General features: G+C 44.0%; 2 protein-coding genes across 5 annotated transcripts in view; one reads left to right on the forward strand and one right to left on the reverse strand.

Annotated features, from left to right (window-relative positions):
- Nucleotides 1-336, reverse strand: part of Tada2a (transcriptional adaptor 2A) — a 79,656-nt gene extending 79,320 nt beyond the window's left edge. For both annotated transcript variants that reach the window (XR_009057414.1, XM_057775291.1), the window contains exon 1: nt 250-336. The gene's annotated coding sequence lies outside the window, so the exon portion shown is untranslated. The remainder of the gene's footprint in view (nt 1-249) is intronic.
- A 115-nt stretch (nt 337-451) lies between these two features.
- Nucleotides 452-20,588, forward strand: part of Acaca (acetyl-CoA carboxylase alpha) — a 280,231-nt gene continuing 260,094 nt past the window's right edge. For all 3 annotated transcript variants that reach the window (XM_057774468.1, XM_057774469.1, XM_057774470.1), the window contains exon 1: nt 452-847. In XM_057774468.1, coding sequence (XP_057630451.1) covers nt 807-847 — 41 coding nt within the window. In that variant the 5' untranslated portion in view covers nt 452-806. The remainder of the gene's footprint in view (nt 848-20,588) is intronic.

Consider the following 20,588-nt stretch of genomic DNA (forward strand, 5'->3'; position numbering starts at 1 on the left):
GCTCGCAAACGCAGCCACTGGTTCGCGGAGACCCACGTGGAGACTCGGCGGGTCAGGTGGGCCGGGGCCGCGCTCCACCTCCCAGCCGGGAACACTGAGGTGCCGCGCCGCCAGTCGCCCTGGAGCGGGGGGAGGGGCTGGAGACCGGTCCGGCCGCACCCGCCACCCCCGCCGGCGTGGCCCCGCCGCGACAGCCCGCACCTCGTGACCCCGCGTGCCCTCGTCCCCGCCACCCAGCCCGCTCCTCACCTCGCTAGGTCTCGCACCTCCGCGCCGAAGAGCCTCCCGCCGCGCGTGAGGGCCAGGCTCTCTTACGTGCGCGCCCCCCGGCCTGCGGGCGCGGCCCCGAGTTACGTGCGCGGCTCCGGACCACGCAGTCGCGAGCACGTCTGCCCCGCCTCCACTCCGGCCGCGGGCGGGTCCCGGAGGTGCTGTCCCGAGATGGGGAGAGTAGTACCCAGCCGCTACCCAGCCGGCACAGGAGTCTGACCTGCTGTCACTTTTCCAGTGACGCGGGCATCCCGGTGCCGTGCTCTAAGGCAGCCCAGGTTGGTTCAGTCTGGATTTTCTCATAACATTCCCACTCCAGTCCTGTCGCAAGCAAGGAAACTGAGGCTGCCCAAGGTACTGGGCCGGAGGACGGCGAGCCTGGGCCGCACCATGGCACTCATGGATTGCTCAGACTGAATACCTTGAGGGGTGAAGAGGGTCCTTTTCATTCTGATGCTTCTGGGACGTCGCCATTGCCTTCTCTGGAAAGAGCCATCCCCTCTCTGGGCTTCAGATGCCCACATGGAAGTGCAGTGATGATGTGGTGGTCCACTCTGATGTCAATCTTGAGGGCTAGGTATGTCCCAACATCTCTTATTACTACTAGTAGAGACTGCTGTGAGAGCTTACATTTATGGAGTCCTTTCTTACTGCATGCCAGGCGTTGTACAAAGCGGATTACACTTACGGGCTCGCCTAAAACTACTTTCTGAGGGAGGCACTATTCCTGTTCCCATGGTCCACCTGAGGAAATATAGGCACTGGAATAAATATAACTTAGGATCACATTGCTGCCAAGTGTTGGGGAACGGATTCCAACCCTGGTTGATCTGAACTATTGTGCTGTATAGCTACTTAAAAATCTGCCTCATAGATTTACCCAGCTTCTGTTGGAATTCATTTATACACTGCCTGTGTGGTGTCTTTATTCTTTTTTTGGTACACAAGAAATGTAAGTCCATCGTTAAAACAAACGGAAATCTCAGCTGGGTGTAGTTAGTGGCATATATCTGAGATCACAACTTGACTTGGGAGACTGCAGGACAATTGCTATGAGTTTGAGGTCATTCTGTGCTGCAAATTGAGAGATCTGTCTAAAATAATAATAATAATAATAGAAAAATCACCCCACCATATTGAACAGTTAATGTTTTGTATATATTCCCTTCCACACACTTTCCTCCTATTTATTGTATCAATGATATGGAGTACTTTACATTTACTGAATTGTCAAATCATTTCATTCGTTTGGCAAATACAAAATGAGCAGTCACTGTTCTAGGTGCTGAGAATTTGGTAGTGAGCAAAACATAGTCTCCTGTTTATAAGGCTTGTGATATATATATATATTTGCATGTATATTAAAAGATAAGTATACTATATATAATAAATATTAAAAGATGCCTCATAATGTGGTTTTATGGGAAGTGAATGGGGATCAAGGGAAGACAGTGATCCAGAGATTTTCTTTTAGTCAGGATAGGGAAGAAAGGCCTCTTAGCAGACACAGCACACAAGTGGAAATCCGATTATTTAATGAGAAACGGAAGGTAAGTGGATTTCCAGAAAGAGCTGTAGATGAGAGACAAGTACAGTGGCCATGGCACATGGATTTGATTGCCATGGGAAGGAAGCCGAGAGGCCAGAACGAACTGAACAGAGCTGATTAAAGAAATATGATGGAAAACACAGCCAGGACCCAGATCATGTATCATTTGGTGAACTTTGGTTAGATTTTGGATTTCACTGGGATGTGATAGATTTCCATAAAGAATTGAGATCAGGGTTCTTAAAAAAAAGCACAGTGGCTCATGCCTATAATCCCAGCACACAGGAGGCCAACCTTGGCAATGTATAAAATTCCAGTCCAATCTGGTCTATAAGACCCTAACTCAAAAAAAAATTAATTAATTAAAATGCCCAAGGGGGATGACAATTAAATTATAAACTAAAATATATCCAAGAGGATACAACAAAGTATGATAACATGTATATGTGAAAATGATGCAATGAAACCCGTTATGGATAGGCTAACTTAAAAATCAATGCAACAAGAATTAAAATGTTCAGGGATTGGTGGGATTGCTTAGTCTGTGAAGTGTTTGAATTTGATCCTCAGTACCCATATAAATGCCTAGGTAACCTGTTGCATGGCTGTAGCCCCAGCCCTGGGAAAGGAAGGAGACAGGAGGATCCTCCAGGGCTTGTTGATCAGATGGCTAAATCAATGAACTTCAGGTTCATTGAGTGATACTCCCAACAAATAGAATGAAGGGGCTGGGAAGATGGCTCAGTCAACGAAGTCCCTGCTGCACATGTGGACCTGAGTTCAGATTGTCAGCACTAGTTCTCCACTCACTACTAATCCCAGCACTGGGGAGAGTTGAGACAGGCACATTCCTGGAGCTCATTGGCGGGCCAGCCTAGCCAAACTGATGAGTTTCAGGACAGACCCTGCCTCAAAAAGTAAGGTGGAGAGCAACTGAAGAAGACACCCAACCTCAACATCTGGCCTCCATGTGTAGAGGCACATATTACACGCACATGCACATGTATGCACACTATTCCAAAATATAAAAAAAATAAAATTTCCAATGAAAGGAAAGGTAACACTGTTAGAAGCAGTGCTTTCCTTGATTTCTTCCTTAAGCAATGTGGTGCTAGTGGCATTGATAGACCATCAGAAGAAAAGGGGGGGGAACCTAACTGGAGGACCGACTTGGAGGAGAAACCGAGTTTTGTTTTGGATCTATGTTTTGCATACTAACTGGAAAATGACAATAGAAGTTTACTGCTCAGTCGAGAGCTCAGGGCTCAAATTGTGTAGCGAGGAGAATTGTTTCTTTGTCTGTGTTCTGCTCAGCTTGAGAACAGACTGTCTTTTGTCTTTGGCACCTCAGCACCCAGAAAGGTAGGGCCAGCAGATACAGTATGTCTTTGGCACCTCAGCACCCAGCCAAAGGTATGGCCCAATCCAGTGGCACAGGCCTTGAATCCAGGCGCTTGGGATCAGCGAGAGGAGGGTTCCTTGAGGCCAGCATGGTCCTATACCACAGCTTCCAGCCAACCAAGGGTTACATAGGAGTTCCTGTCTCAAAAAACAGAAACAAAAGAAGCAAAGGGCACAGATAAAGTTACTCAGATAAAATGTATGAGATTTAAGAAGACACTGGAGAGATGACTCAATGGTCAAGAAGACTGGCTGTTCTTTACAGAGGACCTGTGTTCGATTCCCAGGGCCTACACGGTGGCTCACGACCACCTGTAACTCCAGTTTTGACAGATCCAATGCCTTTGGCCTCCATGGGCACCAGGCATACAAGTGATACAAATACATGCAGGCAAAACACTTACACACATAAAATAAATCTAAAAATGTTTTTAAAAATAAAATATGTACTCTATACTTTTACTGAACTTCAAAACAGTTGAATATGACTTATAAGTAGAGATACCATAATTCCTGAATTGGTCAGGCTGCTCCTGGTTTATTCCTGTTGTTACCCAATTATTAATATTGCCTTGATTTCTAAGATGTATCTTGCTTTGTACAGTAAATCTATACATAATTCTTTGTAGAAGGCCCTTCCAAATCTATCTTGTTTTCACTCTTTTTTTTGTAGGGGGGGGTGTTACATTTTGGTGCCAGGGATGGAAACCGAGGCAAGCACTCTGAGCTAGGCGTAACCTGTGACTGACTCCTTTGTTCGTCCTCTTGTCAGTTCCCCAGCACCATGGAAAGGCTTCCCGTTCTCATTCGTTCTCATTCGTGCTCTTACCTCCTGGCTCCCTTTGCCAAGGGAAGGCTTTACTTCAGCTTGGCTGTCATTTCCCCAGAACCCCTCTTCTGACCCTTCAAAACTCTGAGTTCCCAGCATACCCTGAACTTAACTTCAGATCAGAGCTGTGCCTTGTGCCCCTCACCATCGCTGTAGAGACATCTAGAAATACAATGGACACACAATAATTTTACATATTTACTGGCCACTGTTTTTAAACCTTGACCTTCAGGACAGGCCTAGCACATTCTCTAAGGCCTTAATTCTTGACTAAGTAAAGAGTCGACTTTTGAACTAGAACTCTAACAAAGAAAATTGTTTCCTGATGCCAGGCTCTGGAATGTGACTGCATTGGTTGAGAACAAAATCCTCAGTTCCTCCTCATCTGTGGAGCTCTGTGGTTAGAGTCAAAAGTGCATGTTGTGGCCTCCTTCCTGTGAAAATAATACCCTGTCGTGTCTGCTTAATTTTCCTTTTTTTCTAGTGAGACAGACAGTCTTGTTATGTGGCCTGGAACTGACTGTGTAGTTTAAGCTAGCCGCGATCTGGTGATCTTGCTGGCCCCACCCGAGCTTGCAGCCACACGTCACCTTATCTGTCTCTCTTACTTACTTTCTACATCCTAATGTTGAATGACTTCTGTAAACTTGCTCTTCTCCAACTTTCCATCTGTTCCGCCCGACTGTGACGGCTGTTGGTAATGGGCATGAAAGTATGGTTTTAAAAGACAAGACTTGGGGCTGGGGAGATGGCTCAGTGGTTAATAGCACTGACTGCTCTGTCAAAGGACCCAGATTCAATTCCCAGCACTGACATAGCAGCTCACAACTGTCTGTAACTCCAGTTCCAAGGGATCCCTCAAACAGAAGTACATGCAAGCAAAACACCAATGCACATAAAATAAATAAGTTTTTTTAAAGCAAGTCCCAAAGTCCGTCTATGCCTTCTTCCCTTCTATTCTGTGGGAAGCACCCCATCAGTAGAGATAAGCAGGGGATTTAGGTCTGTGTTAGACCACTGTTCTACTCACTGGGATGGTGATTAGAGATGTCTACATTAGAGTGTTTTTCACAGAAGTCCTGGCCTCGGGAGTCCCCTGACCTCTTAAACTCAGAACATTGTCTTCCTCCTCTCTCCCTGTCCCTGTGATCTCCTCTCTGAGGCTACCTTTATGCAGAGGGTTAGAGATGGTCCAGAGATGGTCCATCCCATCCTCAAATCCTGTGCCTGATGCATTGCTTTTAATGGGGTGCCTCTCTTTTTTGGGAGAGCTGGGTTTGAGACAGGGTTTCTCTGTGTAACAGCTCTGGCTATCCTGGAACATGCTTTGTAGACCACAACTGCCCAGTGGGATGCCTTTTTTTTTTTTTTTTCGAGACAGGGTTTCTCCATAGCTTTTTGGTTCCTGTCCTGGAACTAGCTCTTGTAGACCAGGCTGGCCTCGAACTCACAGAGATCCGCCTGCCTCTGCCACCCGAGTGCTAGGATGCCTCTCTTAACTGACCAAATGCTGCCCTGTTTGGGCCCTAAGTCAATAACTAATGTAAATTGAAGAAGAGTTAGGAAATGAACCCTTTTCCTCACAGAAGGTTCCTAGATATTTTTTGCTTGTTTGTTTGTTTGGTTTTGGTTTTCGAGACAAGGTTTCTCTGTATCTTTGGCTGTCCTGGAACTAACTCTGTAGACCAGGCTGCCCTTGAACTCACAGAAGTCTGCCTGCCTCTGCCTCCTGAGTGCTGGGATTAAAGGCTTGGACCACCACATGTGGTGTTCCTAGACATCTTATATGACTGGGCCCACCACTCCTGCCCAGCCTGCAGAGAAGGGTTGAAGCACCCGTGTATATCCATTGTCTCTGCATTGTAGGGAAGGTGAGTCCCAAGGTGAGAAGATAAAGAAAGGAAAAGAAAGTGCCCTTAAAGGGTCTTGCCATATCCCACTTTACAGTAAGGGAAAACAAGGTTCAGTTGTTCCCAAGTCATTCCTGTCACACAGCTCGAAGTAAAACTGGATTTGTAATCAGACAAGGTGGCATGGACCTGAATTCTCAACACTTGGACACAGAAGTAGGAAGATTGTGAGTTGAGGGTATCCTGGGCTACATGAGACCCCCATCTCAAGCAACAACAATAATAACAATAAAAAATAACCGCCGGGCGGTGGTGGCGCACGCCTTTAATCCCAGCACTTGGGAGGCAGAGGTAGGCGGATCTCTGTGAGTTCGAGACCAGCCTGGTCTACAAGAGCTAGTTCCAGGACAGGCTCCAAAGCTACAGAGAAACCCTGTCTCGAAAAACCAAAAAAAAAAAATAAAAAATAAAAAAAAATAAAAAATAACCAAAATTTTAGGGACAGGACTGTAGCTCAGTTGGCAGAGTGTTTATCTGTTATGAACAAACTCCTGGGTTCTTTCCCCAGCATTACCTAAAACTGGACGTAACAGCACACCCACCCACCATCCCAGCATTGGAGGATCAGGCATTTGAGGTCATCCTCAGCTACATACCAAGTTTGAGGCCAACCTGGGCTACACGAAACCTTATCTATAAATAAGAGAATAAAATGTAAAACAATATATCACAAGTAAAATGATATTTTGGAGTGCTATTCACAAGAAATAAAGCAAAAGAAACTAGTTTTGTTAAGATGTATGTAGTCACAGCCTCAGGTATTAAGATTTCATGGCATGGTGATTACATAAAGCTCTGGCCTATCCAAGCTGTCGTTACCCTTAACTTTTGCCTCTTTCCCCCTACTGGCTTCTTTCTCTTCCTCCTTTCTCTTCCTCACAAAGTACAGGATAGTTGCCCCATGACTCAAACAGGTTTTGCCTAGAATCTAAAAAGTTGGGTCAAGTGGGGATGTTCTAGATCCTGGCATTCAGAAAAATTAAACATGCCTGTTTAGCAGCTTGCCTGCATAGCTTTCATCCTGATACAGAGGTCCTCCACCTGTTGACTGTCAGACAGGCCCTAAAATGTTCGTCATCTTCTGACGGCAAATAGTCTTTGCTCCTGCGCCCAGTGAATGAATGCACAGTGAGTGTTTGAAGTATCTATAAGGGTGATGGCCCGGCTTAATGTATTTCTGAGAGAATGAACTTTGATAGGGGAGTCCTGAATTTGAATCCTGTCTCTCTGCCCCTTACCTCTAATAAGAATTGGGCCGAGTCCAGAAGAGCTGATGGGATCACTCCATGGTAAAGCATTTGGTATGCAAGTCTCAATCTGAATTTGATCTCCAAACCCCATGTTAGAAAAAGAGAATCTGCCCCTAAAAGTTGTCTTCTGATCTCTAGACACATGTACTATGGCACATACATGCCCACATACACAACAACAATAAAAAGAAGTCAGGCTGCCAAGATGGTTCAGCAGACAAAAGTGCTTGTGGCTTTAGAACTCACAGGATGGAAGAAGAACTGGTCCCTGCAGCCGTCCTGACCTCCACATGCATTGTCTGGCCTGTAGACACATACACCTACACATGCACGCATGTAACTGGAGGTTTCTCTCCTGCCCGCCAGTTCCTGAATTACCACTCTGAGACTTAATATTAATTCCAAACTGTTTGGCTGATGGCTCAGGCTTCTTACTGGCTAGCTTTACATATTTAAGTTAACCCATTTCTAATAATCTATATAGTGTCACGTGCCCCATGGTTTACCAGTAATGTTCTGGCACCTTACTCCTCCAGCAACTGCTGGTGCCTCCCTCCAGCAACTTCTTTCTCCCTGTATTTATTTATTTATTTTTTATTTTCGAGACAGGGTTTCTCCGTAGCTTTTTTGGTTCCTGTCCTGGAACTAGCTCTTCTAGACCAGGCTGGCCTTGAACTCACAGAGATCCTCCTGCCTCTGCCTCCCGAGTGCTGGGATTAAAAGCGTGCCCCACCACCGCCCGGCTTCTCCCTGTATTTAGTTTGGCTTTCCTACCTAGCTATATTCTGCCCTGCCATAGGCCAAAACAGCTTCTCTATTAACCAGTGGTCATAAAACATATTCACAGTATACAGACAGACATCCCACAACACACACATATACACAATAATAAATAAATGTGAAATTTAAAATAAGTTAAAAATAATTCTAGCCAAGTTAAAGCTGGGCATGGTGGCTGCCAGTAGTCCCAGCCCGTAGAAGCTGACAAGCAGGAGGCATTATTCTAGTTCTAAGTGCACCTAGGCAATAGAGTGAGAACCTGTCTCAAAACAACAACTAAAAGAATTTCACTAAGTCATTACCTTTCTCTGACCCTTTTTTTTTGGTTTTTCAAGACAGGGTTTCTCTGTGGTTTTGGAGCCTGTCCTGGAACTAGCTCTTGTAGACGACCAGGCTGGTCTCGAACTCACAGAGATCTGCCTGCCTCTGCCTCCCAAGTACTGGGATTAAAGGCGTGCGCCACCACTGCCCGGCTGACCCTTTTCTTATGAATAAAGTGAAAATAATACCCAATTCGACAGTCATAAGGTGGGAACGTAGCTCAGTCAGTAGAGTATTTACCTAGTGTATACAAAGCTTTTAATTCTATCCCAGCATTGCATGGGACCAGGAGACTGCGGCTGGAGAGATAACTCAGTGGTTAAGAACACTGCCTACTCTTCCAGAATCCCTCGAGTTGGTTCATAGCATCTACCTGGCTGCACATAACCCCTGTCCCATTTCAGGGGAATCCTATGCCCTCTTCTGGCCTCTATGGGCACTGCTTTCACATGTAGGCCATAAGTGCATATGCTCACACACATAGACACTCATACACATAATTTAAAATATTAAAAAATAAACTTTTTAAAAGTTTTTCTACAAGTGGTGGTGGTATATGCCTTTAATCCCTGCATTCGGGAGGCAGAGTCAGATGGATCTCTTGTGAGTCAAGGCCAGCCTGTTCTATAGAATGTGTTCCAGAACAGCCAGACATAACACAGAGAAACCCTGTCTAGACAAACAGAAGTAGTTCAAGGTTCTGTTATTTAGTCCTTGGCACTATGTCATTTCTATTATTTGATTCAGTGACTCCTATTTCCTGGAACCTATAGGGTTCTAGAACAAGGGGCAGGTAAACAGAGTTTCTTTGTCACACTTTACACGAAGTGGAGCATTGGGTATGTCAAGGTCATGGGCTTAAGTGGAGATGAGCTGGAGTCTGTCCCATCTCATGGCTGTGATAGTGAACAGACTGGTGTATTGGGAGTGATTAGCTGACGACTGTTCTTTGGGGGCAGTGTGCACTTTCCTACTGCAACCAAATGGAAGGAACCCAGAAAAGGTTAACCCAATGCATATTTAATGATATGTGTAATTGTTATAGTGCTACATGATAATTAGGCCTTAAATGTTAAGTGGATTATATAAATGACTCTAATTGAGTGTTTTTACACGGTCAACACATATTTTCAGTGTGTCTCTGCTCATTGTATTAATTTTCTAGAATCTATAATCACAGCAAGAACATTTTTCTCTGCAACTCTCTATTTAATCAAGTCCTCACAAACACACTCTTTAAAATGACAGAGCAAAGCACCACCATAGCTGTGTTTAAGGCTCTCTGTTTGTGCTTTTCATTTCAATCCTAGGAAACCCCTTCAAGGAGGGGGTGTTACTCCCGTGTCAGTGATGCGGAGGCTGACCACCCATGGAGAACATAAGCCAGCAGCATAGGGAAAGGCAAGCTTCTTGGCAGTTGCTGACCATTGCTTTCTCAACAAGCAGAGGTGGTAAAAATTAGTTTAGGACATAGAATGGCTCTGAGAAATCCAGAGCATATTTAGAGCATATCCAAAGAGAAATTTTTGGCAGAAGTTGGGGGGAGGGGAGTTCCTCTGTGTAGTTCTGGCTGTCCCAGCCCATGGGAGAGAGAGGTAGGCACATTTGTAAGCCTCAACTCTAGCTAACCTGGTCTATATAATGAGTTGCAGGAATCCAGGGTTACATAAGAGATCCTGTCTCAAACTGACCCCCACCAAAGGAAGAAGCAATTATTAGCCTAGCATGGTGGCACACACATTTAATCCTAGCACTTGGGAGGTAGAGGCAGGTAAATCTCTGTGAGGTTGAGGCCAGCCTTATCTATAAAGTAAGTTCCAGGGCAGCCAGGGATACACACAGAAAAACCTTGTCTCAAAGTGGGCGCGGGGAAGGGTGGTACACACCGTTAATCCCAACAAAACAGCAATAACAATAACAAACATAAATAATAGGAAAACCTGGTGAGGTTTATTATTTTAGACCTTCTCACATGGTCCAGGCTGGCCTTGAACTTCCAAGAGCTGGACACTAGGTGTCTGCCGCCTCCCCTGACTGATTTCTGTTGGAGGTAACTGTTGAGCCAGTCTGTGAGATCAGTCACTGAGTAGTTTTCTGCTGCAAAGCCATGCTGTAGTTTGCACTTTGAAAAGCTCACTGTGTTTGTGACGTCGAGGACTTGGTGAAAGACGACAGAAGTTCATGGGCAACAGATGAGAGGCTGCTTCAGTTTTCCTTAGTACCTCAGAGGAAGGCAGAGCCCTCGTTCTTATGTAGTAGCATCAAGTGCCAGTAATTATCTGCAGAGATAAAAGGTTAAAGTTAACCCAGCAGGAAGAAGGGAGGCGCTGGAGTGAAAGGATTTCACTGAAGCATAGATAAAAATCAGATTCCTTCTTCTGTAGATGGGAGAGTTCTTCTGGGGATGAAAGTGATAGCCAGCAAGGAGAGGCGCTAGCAGACTCCTCTCCTGTGCCATTTGCCCAGGTTCATCCTCGTATACTCAGACAAAATGGTTGAGCAAAGGTGCTTTATGGCGTGCTCTGGTGTGTTTGGTGTTTTTGTTGTTTTGAGACAGGAACTCATTGTGTGTTCCCTGGTGGCCTGGAATTCTGGGTCCAAGTGATCATCATGGCTTTGTCTACCAAGTAGCTTGAATTATAAAGACTTGTGCCCCTTTGCTTTGAAAATGAACTTTATCCCTGAGGTGTAGATATTGCTGGATTTTGCATAGTTTTCTTTTTCTTTTTCCTTTTTTTTTTTTCCTGAGACAGGATTTCTTTGTGTAACCTTCAGTGTCTTGAAACTCATTCCGTAGACCAGGCTAGCCTAGAACTCACAGAGATCAGCTTGTCTCTGTTTTCTGAGTGCTGGAATTAACTAGTTTCATTACACAGTAAGACGATAACAGCTTCTAGAAATTGACAATTGGGTTTGTTCTTTTCTTTTTCTTTTTTTTTTTTTTTTGCTTTTTCGAGATAGGGTTTCTCTGTGGCTTTGGAACCTGTCCTGGAACTAGCTCTTGTAGACCAGGCTGGTCTCGACCTCACAGAGATCCGCCTGCCTCTGCCTCCCGAGTGCTGGGATTAAAGGCATGCGCCACCACCGCCCGGCTCTGTTTTTTTCTTTCCTCTCATTTTAATATAAAGAATGAATAGGGCCAAACAGATTGCTCAGTGGGTAAAGGTGCTTACAGTCGAGCCTGATAATCTGAATTTGATTTCCTAAGACCCACATGGTATAAGGAGACCACTGAGTCCTCTGACGTGTTCTCTGACCTCAATGCATGCCATGGCACACACATGGGTATTTGAACACATGCTCAAATAAATAAATAAATAAATAAACGATTTAAAAAAAAATTAAACAGGTTCAAATGTGGTGGTGCACAACTGCAATTCTAGCACTTACGAAGTAAAAGTGAAATAGGATTTTAAGGCCAGACTTAGCTACATAACGGATTTGAGGTTGTCCTGGGCTACATGGAATCTTTTCTCAAAAAAGAAAAGAAGCAAAAGTAAAACAACACAACAACAACAAAAACCCATCAACACATAAAAATTACCCAAGCAAAGCAAAAGAGAATAGGGTTGGAATATGCTGACAGCCCAACCACCTGCTTATCATACATTAGTGCAGAGTTTTCAGAATCCTTCCACTGATGAGTGGCAGCTGAAAACATAGCTCGGAGGAATGGAGACCAGAACTGAGACTACAGAGCTTGGGAGTGTGGGGAGGAGGAAGGACGGAAACAGGGTGGTGTGGAGGATGGAGACCTTGTTGGGAAGAGGTTCTAGTTTTCTGAAGCACTTGTGACTGAGATGAACAGTTTAGTAAACATTTCAAAATAGCTAGAAGAGGGTTTTGAAGGTTCCCAACATGAGGCGTAAAGTGATGAAAATGATAATTGCCCCATTTGATCATTATGTATTGAAATATTACATTAAAGCCCATAAATATGTGCAGTTACTGTATGTCCATTAAGTACAAAAGCACACGGAGTTGTGGCCTTTAATCCCAGCACTTGGGAGGCAGAGGCAGATGGATCTCTGAGTTCCAGGCCAGCCTGACCAACATAGAGAGTTCCAGGACAGCCAGAACAACACAGAGAGACTCTTTCTCAAAGTAAGTAAATAAGTAAATAAATAAAGCACTCAACTTTAATCTCAGCATTTTGGAGACAGAGGCAAGTTGATCTCTGTGAGGCCAGCCAGGGATATATAGTAAGACCTTGTCTCAAAAATAAATTTTAAAAAAGTTGGGAGATCTGGAAGTTTTTCTAAGAAATATGTTTAGTTTTATAGAATTTTTAGGCTAAGCATTACGAGCATTTAAAATCCAGCCACAAAATGAAAAATGAAGAAAAATGCTTAAGCCAAATGGGATTCCTAGAACCTCAAATCCTGATTGTGTATATATATATATATATATATATATATACATACATACATACATACATACATATATATGTAAAGGACATTTTTTCTTTTGAAACAGAGTCTCACATAGCCCAGACTGGTCTCCAACTCCTAGGTACTGAGGATGGACCTTGAACTTCTACTCAGGAATGGTATAAGAAGTCCTTCTATGTGTTGCTTGTATTGGTTAATGAATAAAGAAATTGCCTTGACCTGATAGGACAGAACTTAGGTAGGCAGAGAAGACAGAACTGAATTCTGGGAGGAAGAAAGCAGAGTCAAGCTGCTTTTTTGTCCTGGCCGCCCAGAACCGAAATAATCACACAGAAACTATATTAATTAAAACACTATTTGGCCCATTAGCTCTAATTTCTTATTGGCTAACTCTTTTTTTTTTTTTTTTTTTTTTTTTTTTTTTTTGGTTTTTCGAGACAGGGTTTCTCTGTGGCTTTTTTTTGGAGCCTGTCCTGGAACTAGCTCTGTAGACCAGGCTGGTCTCGAACTCACAGAGATCCACCTGCCTCTGCCTCCCAAGTGCTGGGATTAAAGGCGTGCGCCACCACCGCCCGGCTTATTGGCTAACTCTTACATCTTAGTTTAACCCATTTCTGTTAATCTGTGTATTGCCATGTGGCAGTGGCTTACTGGCTAAGTTTTGGCAGCATGTTTTACTCTGGTGGCAGAACCATGGCATCTCTCTGACTCTATCAGGCCAAGACAGTTTCTTTATTCATTAACCAATACAAGCAACACATAGAAAGTAGGACCTCCTACACCATTTTCCCTTTTCTGTTTAAACAAAAAGGAAGGCTTTAACATAGTAAAATTCTAGCAAGAATTACAGTTACAGCTGGGCAGTGGTGGCGCATGCCTTTAATCCCAGCACTTGGGAGGCAGAGGCAGGTGGATCTCTGTGAGTTGGAGACCAGCCTGGTCTACAAGAGCTAGTTCCAGGACAGGCTCCAAAGCTACAGAGAAACCCTATCTCGAAAAACCAAAAAAAAAAAAAAAAAAAAAAAAGAATTACAGTTACAATATTTATATCTACTTTATCTTTTATCATAACAAAGGAAAACTATAACTATAAATTCTTCAACTCCATCAAAGACTCCAGAAGGATATAATATTATCTAAGTAAACAGGAAGCGCATTATAAACAACTTCCAAAACTCTAAAATTGACAGAGACATCTTGCTGCCTGGACAGTCACCCAAAGTTCTTCTGTACCATTGGGACATCCATCTTCAGCCAACAGGCCCATAGTATCCAGCAGACTTTTCCATGAAGCAGAAATTTCAAAGACAGTTCAGTCACTTTCTTCTGTATCCTGCAGAATGTCTCGCAGACTTTTTCATGAAGCAGAACCCTGAAGGATTGTGTCACCTTTAGGCAAGTTCAGCAGTCAATGCTCTGTGGGTCCTGCATGTCCAGTTTATGCAACAATTCAGGCAAGAGCAGTTTCTTGCCCAAATGGCTAACTAACTCCATAAGGAGCCTCTTTGATGCCCATCTTCCTCTCAAAGTAATTGGTGCTGCCAGGAGCAGATGTGTCTCACTGTCATGAAAAGTCCTAAGTTCTTAAAACATTTTAAATGCCATATTCTGTAGTCTTTGAAAGATACGAAGAATGCCTATCCATCTGAAATATATCTATGCACATCTATAAAATCTAACATGACTATAAACTTGACTATTATAGATGATTATCTGTTAACCTATATTTCTTAATTATACATTACATTCTTAAAAATGAACTACACAATCACAATACCTTAATCAAGATCAGAAATACATATACATATAACAAAATTGACCTTAAATTTGTATCAATAAATCAAGATCCATACTAATGTAAATTATTCGTATCTATATCACAGGAAGTGAGGCAGTATGATGAGGAATTCTAGACCATCCTTGTCTGTAGCTATTTGGAGACTAGCATGGGCTAAATGAGACCTTGTCTCAAACAGACAAAAACAAAAATAATGCATATAAGACGATGACACAGTAACTGGAGAGTGGTTAGGAGTCCTTACTGCTTTTGCAGAGGACCTGGGTTCTGTTCCAGCACCCACTTGATGGCTCATAACCATCTTTAACTCCAGTTCCAGGAGATCTGATGCCCCCTTCTGGCCTCCAGGGGCTCCTGCATATACATGGTACATGCAAACTCATGCAGGCAAACACATATGCAAATAAATTAAAAATTTAACCTTGCTGGGCGGTGGGTGGTGCACGCCTTTAATCCCAGCACTTGGGAGGCAGAGGCAGGCGGATCTCTGTGAGTTTGAGGCCAGCCTGGTCTACAAGAGCTAGTTCCAGAACAGGCTCTAAAGCTACAGAGAAACCCTGTCTCGAAAAAACAAACAAACAAAAAAAATTTAACCTTTTGAAAATTGAATTTTTTATTTTGTGGAGGGGTGGGGAGCATGTCATGTGCGTGTGGAGTTCAGAGGACAACTGGCAACAGACATTACAAGTTTCTACCATGTAAGTCCCAGAGAAGGATGGAGCTCAGGTTCTTGGGCTTGGTGTCAGGCACTTTTAAATCCTGAGCCATCTCACAGTCAAAGTAATAAATAAATATATCCTAAAAAAAAAAAAAAAAAAAAAAAAAAAAAGGAGGGAGAGGAGGTCTGGGCATGGTGACACACACTTTTTAATTCCAGAACTCAGGAAGTAGACGCAGGCAGATCTCTGAGTTAAGGCCAGCCTGTCAACATAGTGAGACTGTGGTTTTTTCAAGTCAGGGCCTCACTATGGAGCCCTAGATGTCCTGGAACTCACTTTGTAGACCAGGTTGGCCTCGTACTCAGAGATCTACTTGCCTCTGCTTCCTAAGTCCTGGGATTAAAGGTGTGCACTACAGCCACCCTGCCTGGGCAAAGTTGAATCTATAAATCCTGAAACCTATGAATCTTTCTTGACACAGTCATAGACACAAGCACGCTCGAGCATAGTCAGCCTACGAGAAACTGCTAATATTCCTGTACGCCTGGCTCATGAGCCTTCTATTTCAATGTCTTCTCAGCAGGGTGTTCGATTCTTCTAGAGGTTAATAAGGACCCTCTGTCCTGCACTGTTTATCCTTCATTTCCAGCACATTGCGGGGAGGGAGGGTGGCTTGAGTAAGATCCTGGAAAAGTTTTCAGGGCACCGTCTAATCCTACAGAGCCCATGGCTGCAAACTTCTGAATGTACCTCCCCCATTCTATTAAAGTCTTTTAGAAAATGAGACTTAAAGCAGAACATTCCAGGCTGCTAGGATTGTTTACCCCTGGGCAGTAGTATGGACCTCGCCTTTAGCGTGACTTAACCTTTGTTGCATTTTGTTCATGGATGCCCTGTGCTTTTTAGGATGCAGTTATTAGTTCTAGCCACTAGGTGGCACAAATTCACAGCGTTCAGTGAAAGTCCCTGAACTACAGCCCAGAGAGCAAAATAAGGTTTCTATTTGCTGAGTGGCACCGAAGAAAGGAAGGCTGGGGGAGAACAGGTTTATTCTGCCTGAAATTCCTAAAATTCAGGTCAGATTATTGGATAAGGAAAAGAGAAAGAAATAACAATGTGTTGGAAATCAAGCTCCATGCCAGCCTGAGCTACAGCTACACAGTGGGACTCTGTTACACATGAACAAACATACTGTCTTAAACACACACACACACACACACAGAGAGAGAGAGAGAGAGAGAGATGGGGAGGGGCGGGGCGGGGAGGAGAACCTAGAAAGACAGTTTAGCAGTTAAGAATGCTTGCTGCTTTCCCAGAGGACCTGAGTTCAGATTCTGACACCACCTTTTGGCTTTTAGAGGTGTGTATGCACATGTGTGCATGCACACACACACACACCTAAATAAAAAGTGATACAAATAAATCTTTAAAAAAAATACATATTGAACCAAGTGGTGGTGGTGGTGCACGCCTTTAATCCCAGTACTCGGGAGGCAGAGGCAGGTGGATTTCTGTGAGTTCGAGGCCAGCCTGGTCTACAAGAGCTAGTTCCAGGACAGGCTCCAAAGCTACAGAGAAACCCTGTCTCTGCTTGTGATTGGCAGGAGAGCAGGCACTGAGGTCATAAGAGCAGGAGAGCTGTCCCTGTCCCTCACCAGCGGCAGCACTCAGGAGAGTGGCTCCTGCACCTCACCTGGGCAACCCAGTGGAGCTGCTGGCCCTGATGGTGTAGGTGTGGGTGAACCGACCCTGAAGGCATGAAAACAGGACCTCTGGCTGGCCCTGCCCCATGCTCAGTGCTGCAAGGGGTGAACTAGCCAGGGCAATGCTGGAGAGCTCACCCTGGTGCTAAGGACTGGAGCGAGCTGGCAGGCTGTCCAACCCTGCAGCTACCCAGGCCCAGAACCATGGCTAGGAGTTGGCCCACCCCATCTGTGATCTACTGGAGCATGTGAAGGAGCTGGTTCTGCAGATCCAGAGCTGCAAGATCTCCATGACACAGGACAACAGGATATCCAAGAGGAATCCCAGTGAAGGCCCAGTATATTAGTGTAGTAGAAACCAGAGGCCTCAAAACAGGCCAATGACTATTTATTTGTTTGTTTGTTTGTTTGTTTATTGAGACAGAGTTTCATCTGTATCTTTGGAGCCTGTCCTGGAATTAACTCTTGTAGACCAGGCTGGCCTCAAACTCACAGAGATCCGCCTGCTTCCACCTCCCGAGTGCTGGGATTAAAGGCATGCACCACCACCGCCACCTGGTCCAGACTAATGACTCTTTGCAATGAACACTTGCAAGTAAAGGTATATGGGAAAAAAAGGGTTTACCGTGTGACTTACTATGTCACACTACAGCTTCCAGCCTCCATTTTCTTTCTTTTTTCTCTTAAATTTTATTTTATTCTATGTTTGGAGGGAGACTGCAAGGGCAGAGGGTAGATACAAAAGTATGGGGAAGGGGCTGGAGAGATGGCTCAGCTGTCCTGAGTTCAATTCCCAGCAACCTCATGGTGGATGACCATCTATAGTGAGATCTAGTGCCCTCTACTGGCCTACAGGTATATATGCAGGTAGAATATTATATACATAATAAATCTTTTAAAAAATTAATAACAACAAATAATATGAACTGAGAGATGAATTTGCTGGATGTGGTGGCACATGCATGTAATCTCAGAAGCTGGGAGACAAAGATAAATGGATCTCTATGAACTTGAGGCCAGCCTGGTCTACATAATGATAGCAAGTTCCAGGCCACCTATAGCTACACAGTGAAACCCTGTCTCAGAGTCTAAAAGTCGTAGTAGTAATATAATAAACAAAGAGATGAATTCAAGCCCCACTAACAATTACAGTATGGGCTCTCTTTGATCTATTTTGTCTAAAAAAAACCAGTAGCGGCTTGGGCTAGAGAGGGCTCAGCTGTTAAGGGGGTACTCCTGTTGTAGAAGACTTGAGTTTGGTTCCCAGCATCCATGTCAGGCAAGTTACAACCTTCTGGAACCCAGCTTCAGGAGCCCCGGATACCCCTGTCATCCGTGGCACTATACCCACATATGCTCACACATAATTAAAATAAATAATTCTTACATATAAAAGAAATAGCAACTTTTAGAAGGTTACCTGATTCTCTTGTACAAAAGGAGTCATGCAGCCAGGCTTGGTGCCACAGGTTTATAATCTCAGCTACTCAGGTGCAACAGGCGGGAAGATCACAAGTTCAAAGTCAGTTTGGATAAGTTAGTCTGTGTCTCAAAAAGTAAAAACGAAAAAGGGCTGGAGATGTAGAACACCTCTGTGGACCATACAAGGCCCTGGGGACCATCTTCGTCATTTGGGAAAAAACAAAAACACAAGCTGAGGCTTGCCTCCCTCAACCGTCCATTCAGTGATGGGCCATCAACACACAATTTGTGTGTTTACTACAGATATGATGCTTTACTAATACAAAGCAATATAAACATACACAGTGGTGAATCTCAACACTCAGGAGGCAGAGGCAGGCAGATCTCTGGGAGTTTGAGGCCAGCCTGGGTCAAAAGTTCCAAGACAGCCAGGGCTACACACAGAGAAACCCTGTCTCGAAAAACCATTTTTAAAAATACACAAATTCATACGGGGTTAACAGACTTCAAGGACAAGAACCAGGAAGTACACTTGATAGAAGAAATAGCAAGTCCTCAAGACAACATGAGGGCCATTGTGTGAACTCAGGAATGAAATTCTGAGAGTGGGAGGGGAGGGAGAGCATAGTCTCTTAACCTGGCTAGGCAAATTGCATCCATTTGGAAAGGGTTTGTGGCTCCTTGTCATAAGTAACTCTTCTTGGAAAATAGCTGAATCTAAACGCTGGTGAAACACTTCAGGTCAGAATCCCTTGGGTAGTGTTTAAAGAGTGTCCAGAATCAGAAGTGGGGGTAGAGAGTGGTTAGGGCTGCTGTTGCTCCTAAGCCCAACTTTGCATAGCTTCAGGGTGCAGGAAAGGAAGAATGTTAATGCTTGGTTAGCAGTTCCAGATATCCAGAGTCCCATGTCAACTTCATTTCTCTTTTCTATGTAGAACAGGCTATTCTTGAGCTCATTATGTAGCCCAGGTCGGCTTCAGTTGCCCGAGTAGGGGGATCACAAACCTGTGCCACCACAGCTTGGTCAGTTTTGATTGGTCACAGTTGTAGAGATGCTCAGCAGCAAAGAGCACTTGTTGCTCTTGAGAGTTCAGTTCCCGGCAACCCCATGTCAGCACACCACTCCAGGCACCAGACATACATGGTGCATATACATTCTTGAAGACAAAACACATGTGAACACTAAATAAATCTAAAAATGGAGACATGGCAAATGCAATATATATATATATGCATATTTTAAGTGTTAATATTTTTTAGATTTTTTTAAATTTATGTGTATATGGGGGGGGGGCCTGTGTGAGTAAATGCCACATGTGTGTGTGCCTGTGGAAGCCAGAAGAGGGCATTATGGCCCTTGGAACCAGAGTTCCAAATGGTTATGAGCTGCCTGGTGTGGGTGCTAGGACCCAAACTCAGTTCAGTGGAAGAGTAGCAATCTTCCTAACCCTTTATACTTTTATATTTATATTATTTAACAAAATAATGTAGTTTTAGGGGGGAAACCTTCCTAGTAGCCATTTTTATTTTCTGTTGTTTTGCTCAGCATACAGAATAAATGGGTTTCATTATGAGAGTTTCATATGTAAGTATCATACTTGAATCTTATACTTTTACCCCATTGGCCTCTTTCTTCTTCAAATTAGTCCCCACTTCTGCTTTCAGTTATTTACATTCCATTACTCTCTCTTAAAGTTTTTTTTTTTTTTTTTTTTTTTGAGACAGGGTCTCATTCTGTAGCCAAGGTTTACAGAGAACTCACTATGTGGTCCACACTGACCTGGAGGAAATCATAGCAGTCTTCCTGCCTTAGCTGTCTGAGTGTTAGGATTATAGGATTGACCCATTGTGCCTGGCTTCAGAGTAACCCTTTTAACACCCCACAAATACAGCTGTTTACTCAGGCGTTAAGCAATAGCCTCAAAAGTTCAAAGTGGAATTTTTTTGTGAACTTGTCTTGTTTGCACCAAGCAACTATCTGCCCTCATCTATGTACCTATCAAAAAGTACTGAAAAGCTGAGCAGGTGGTTCAGGATATAATCTCAGCCCTTGGGAAGCTGAGGCAAGAAGATCATGACAGTCTATCCCACATTAAGATCAGACCAGCCTGGGCTACAGAGTGTGTGTGTGGGAGAAGTGCGGTATTGGAATATTAGCCAGGTAGGGTGGTGTACACTTACAGTCCTAGTCCTAGAAGCTAGAGAGAGAAAAATCAGAAGTTCAAGATCATCCTTAGCTACATTGTGAACTCAGAGCTAGCTGGGCTACATGAGACCTTGTCTAGCAAAAGAAAAGGGTCATCAT

This window comes from Chionomys nivalis, chromosome 7 (assembly GCF_950005125.1).
Source record: "Chionomys nivalis chromosome 7, mChiNiv1.1, whole genome shotgun sequence".
Classification (NCBI taxonomy): Eukaryota; Metazoa; Chordata; class Mammalia; order Rodentia; family Cricetidae; genus Chionomys; species Chionomys nivalis.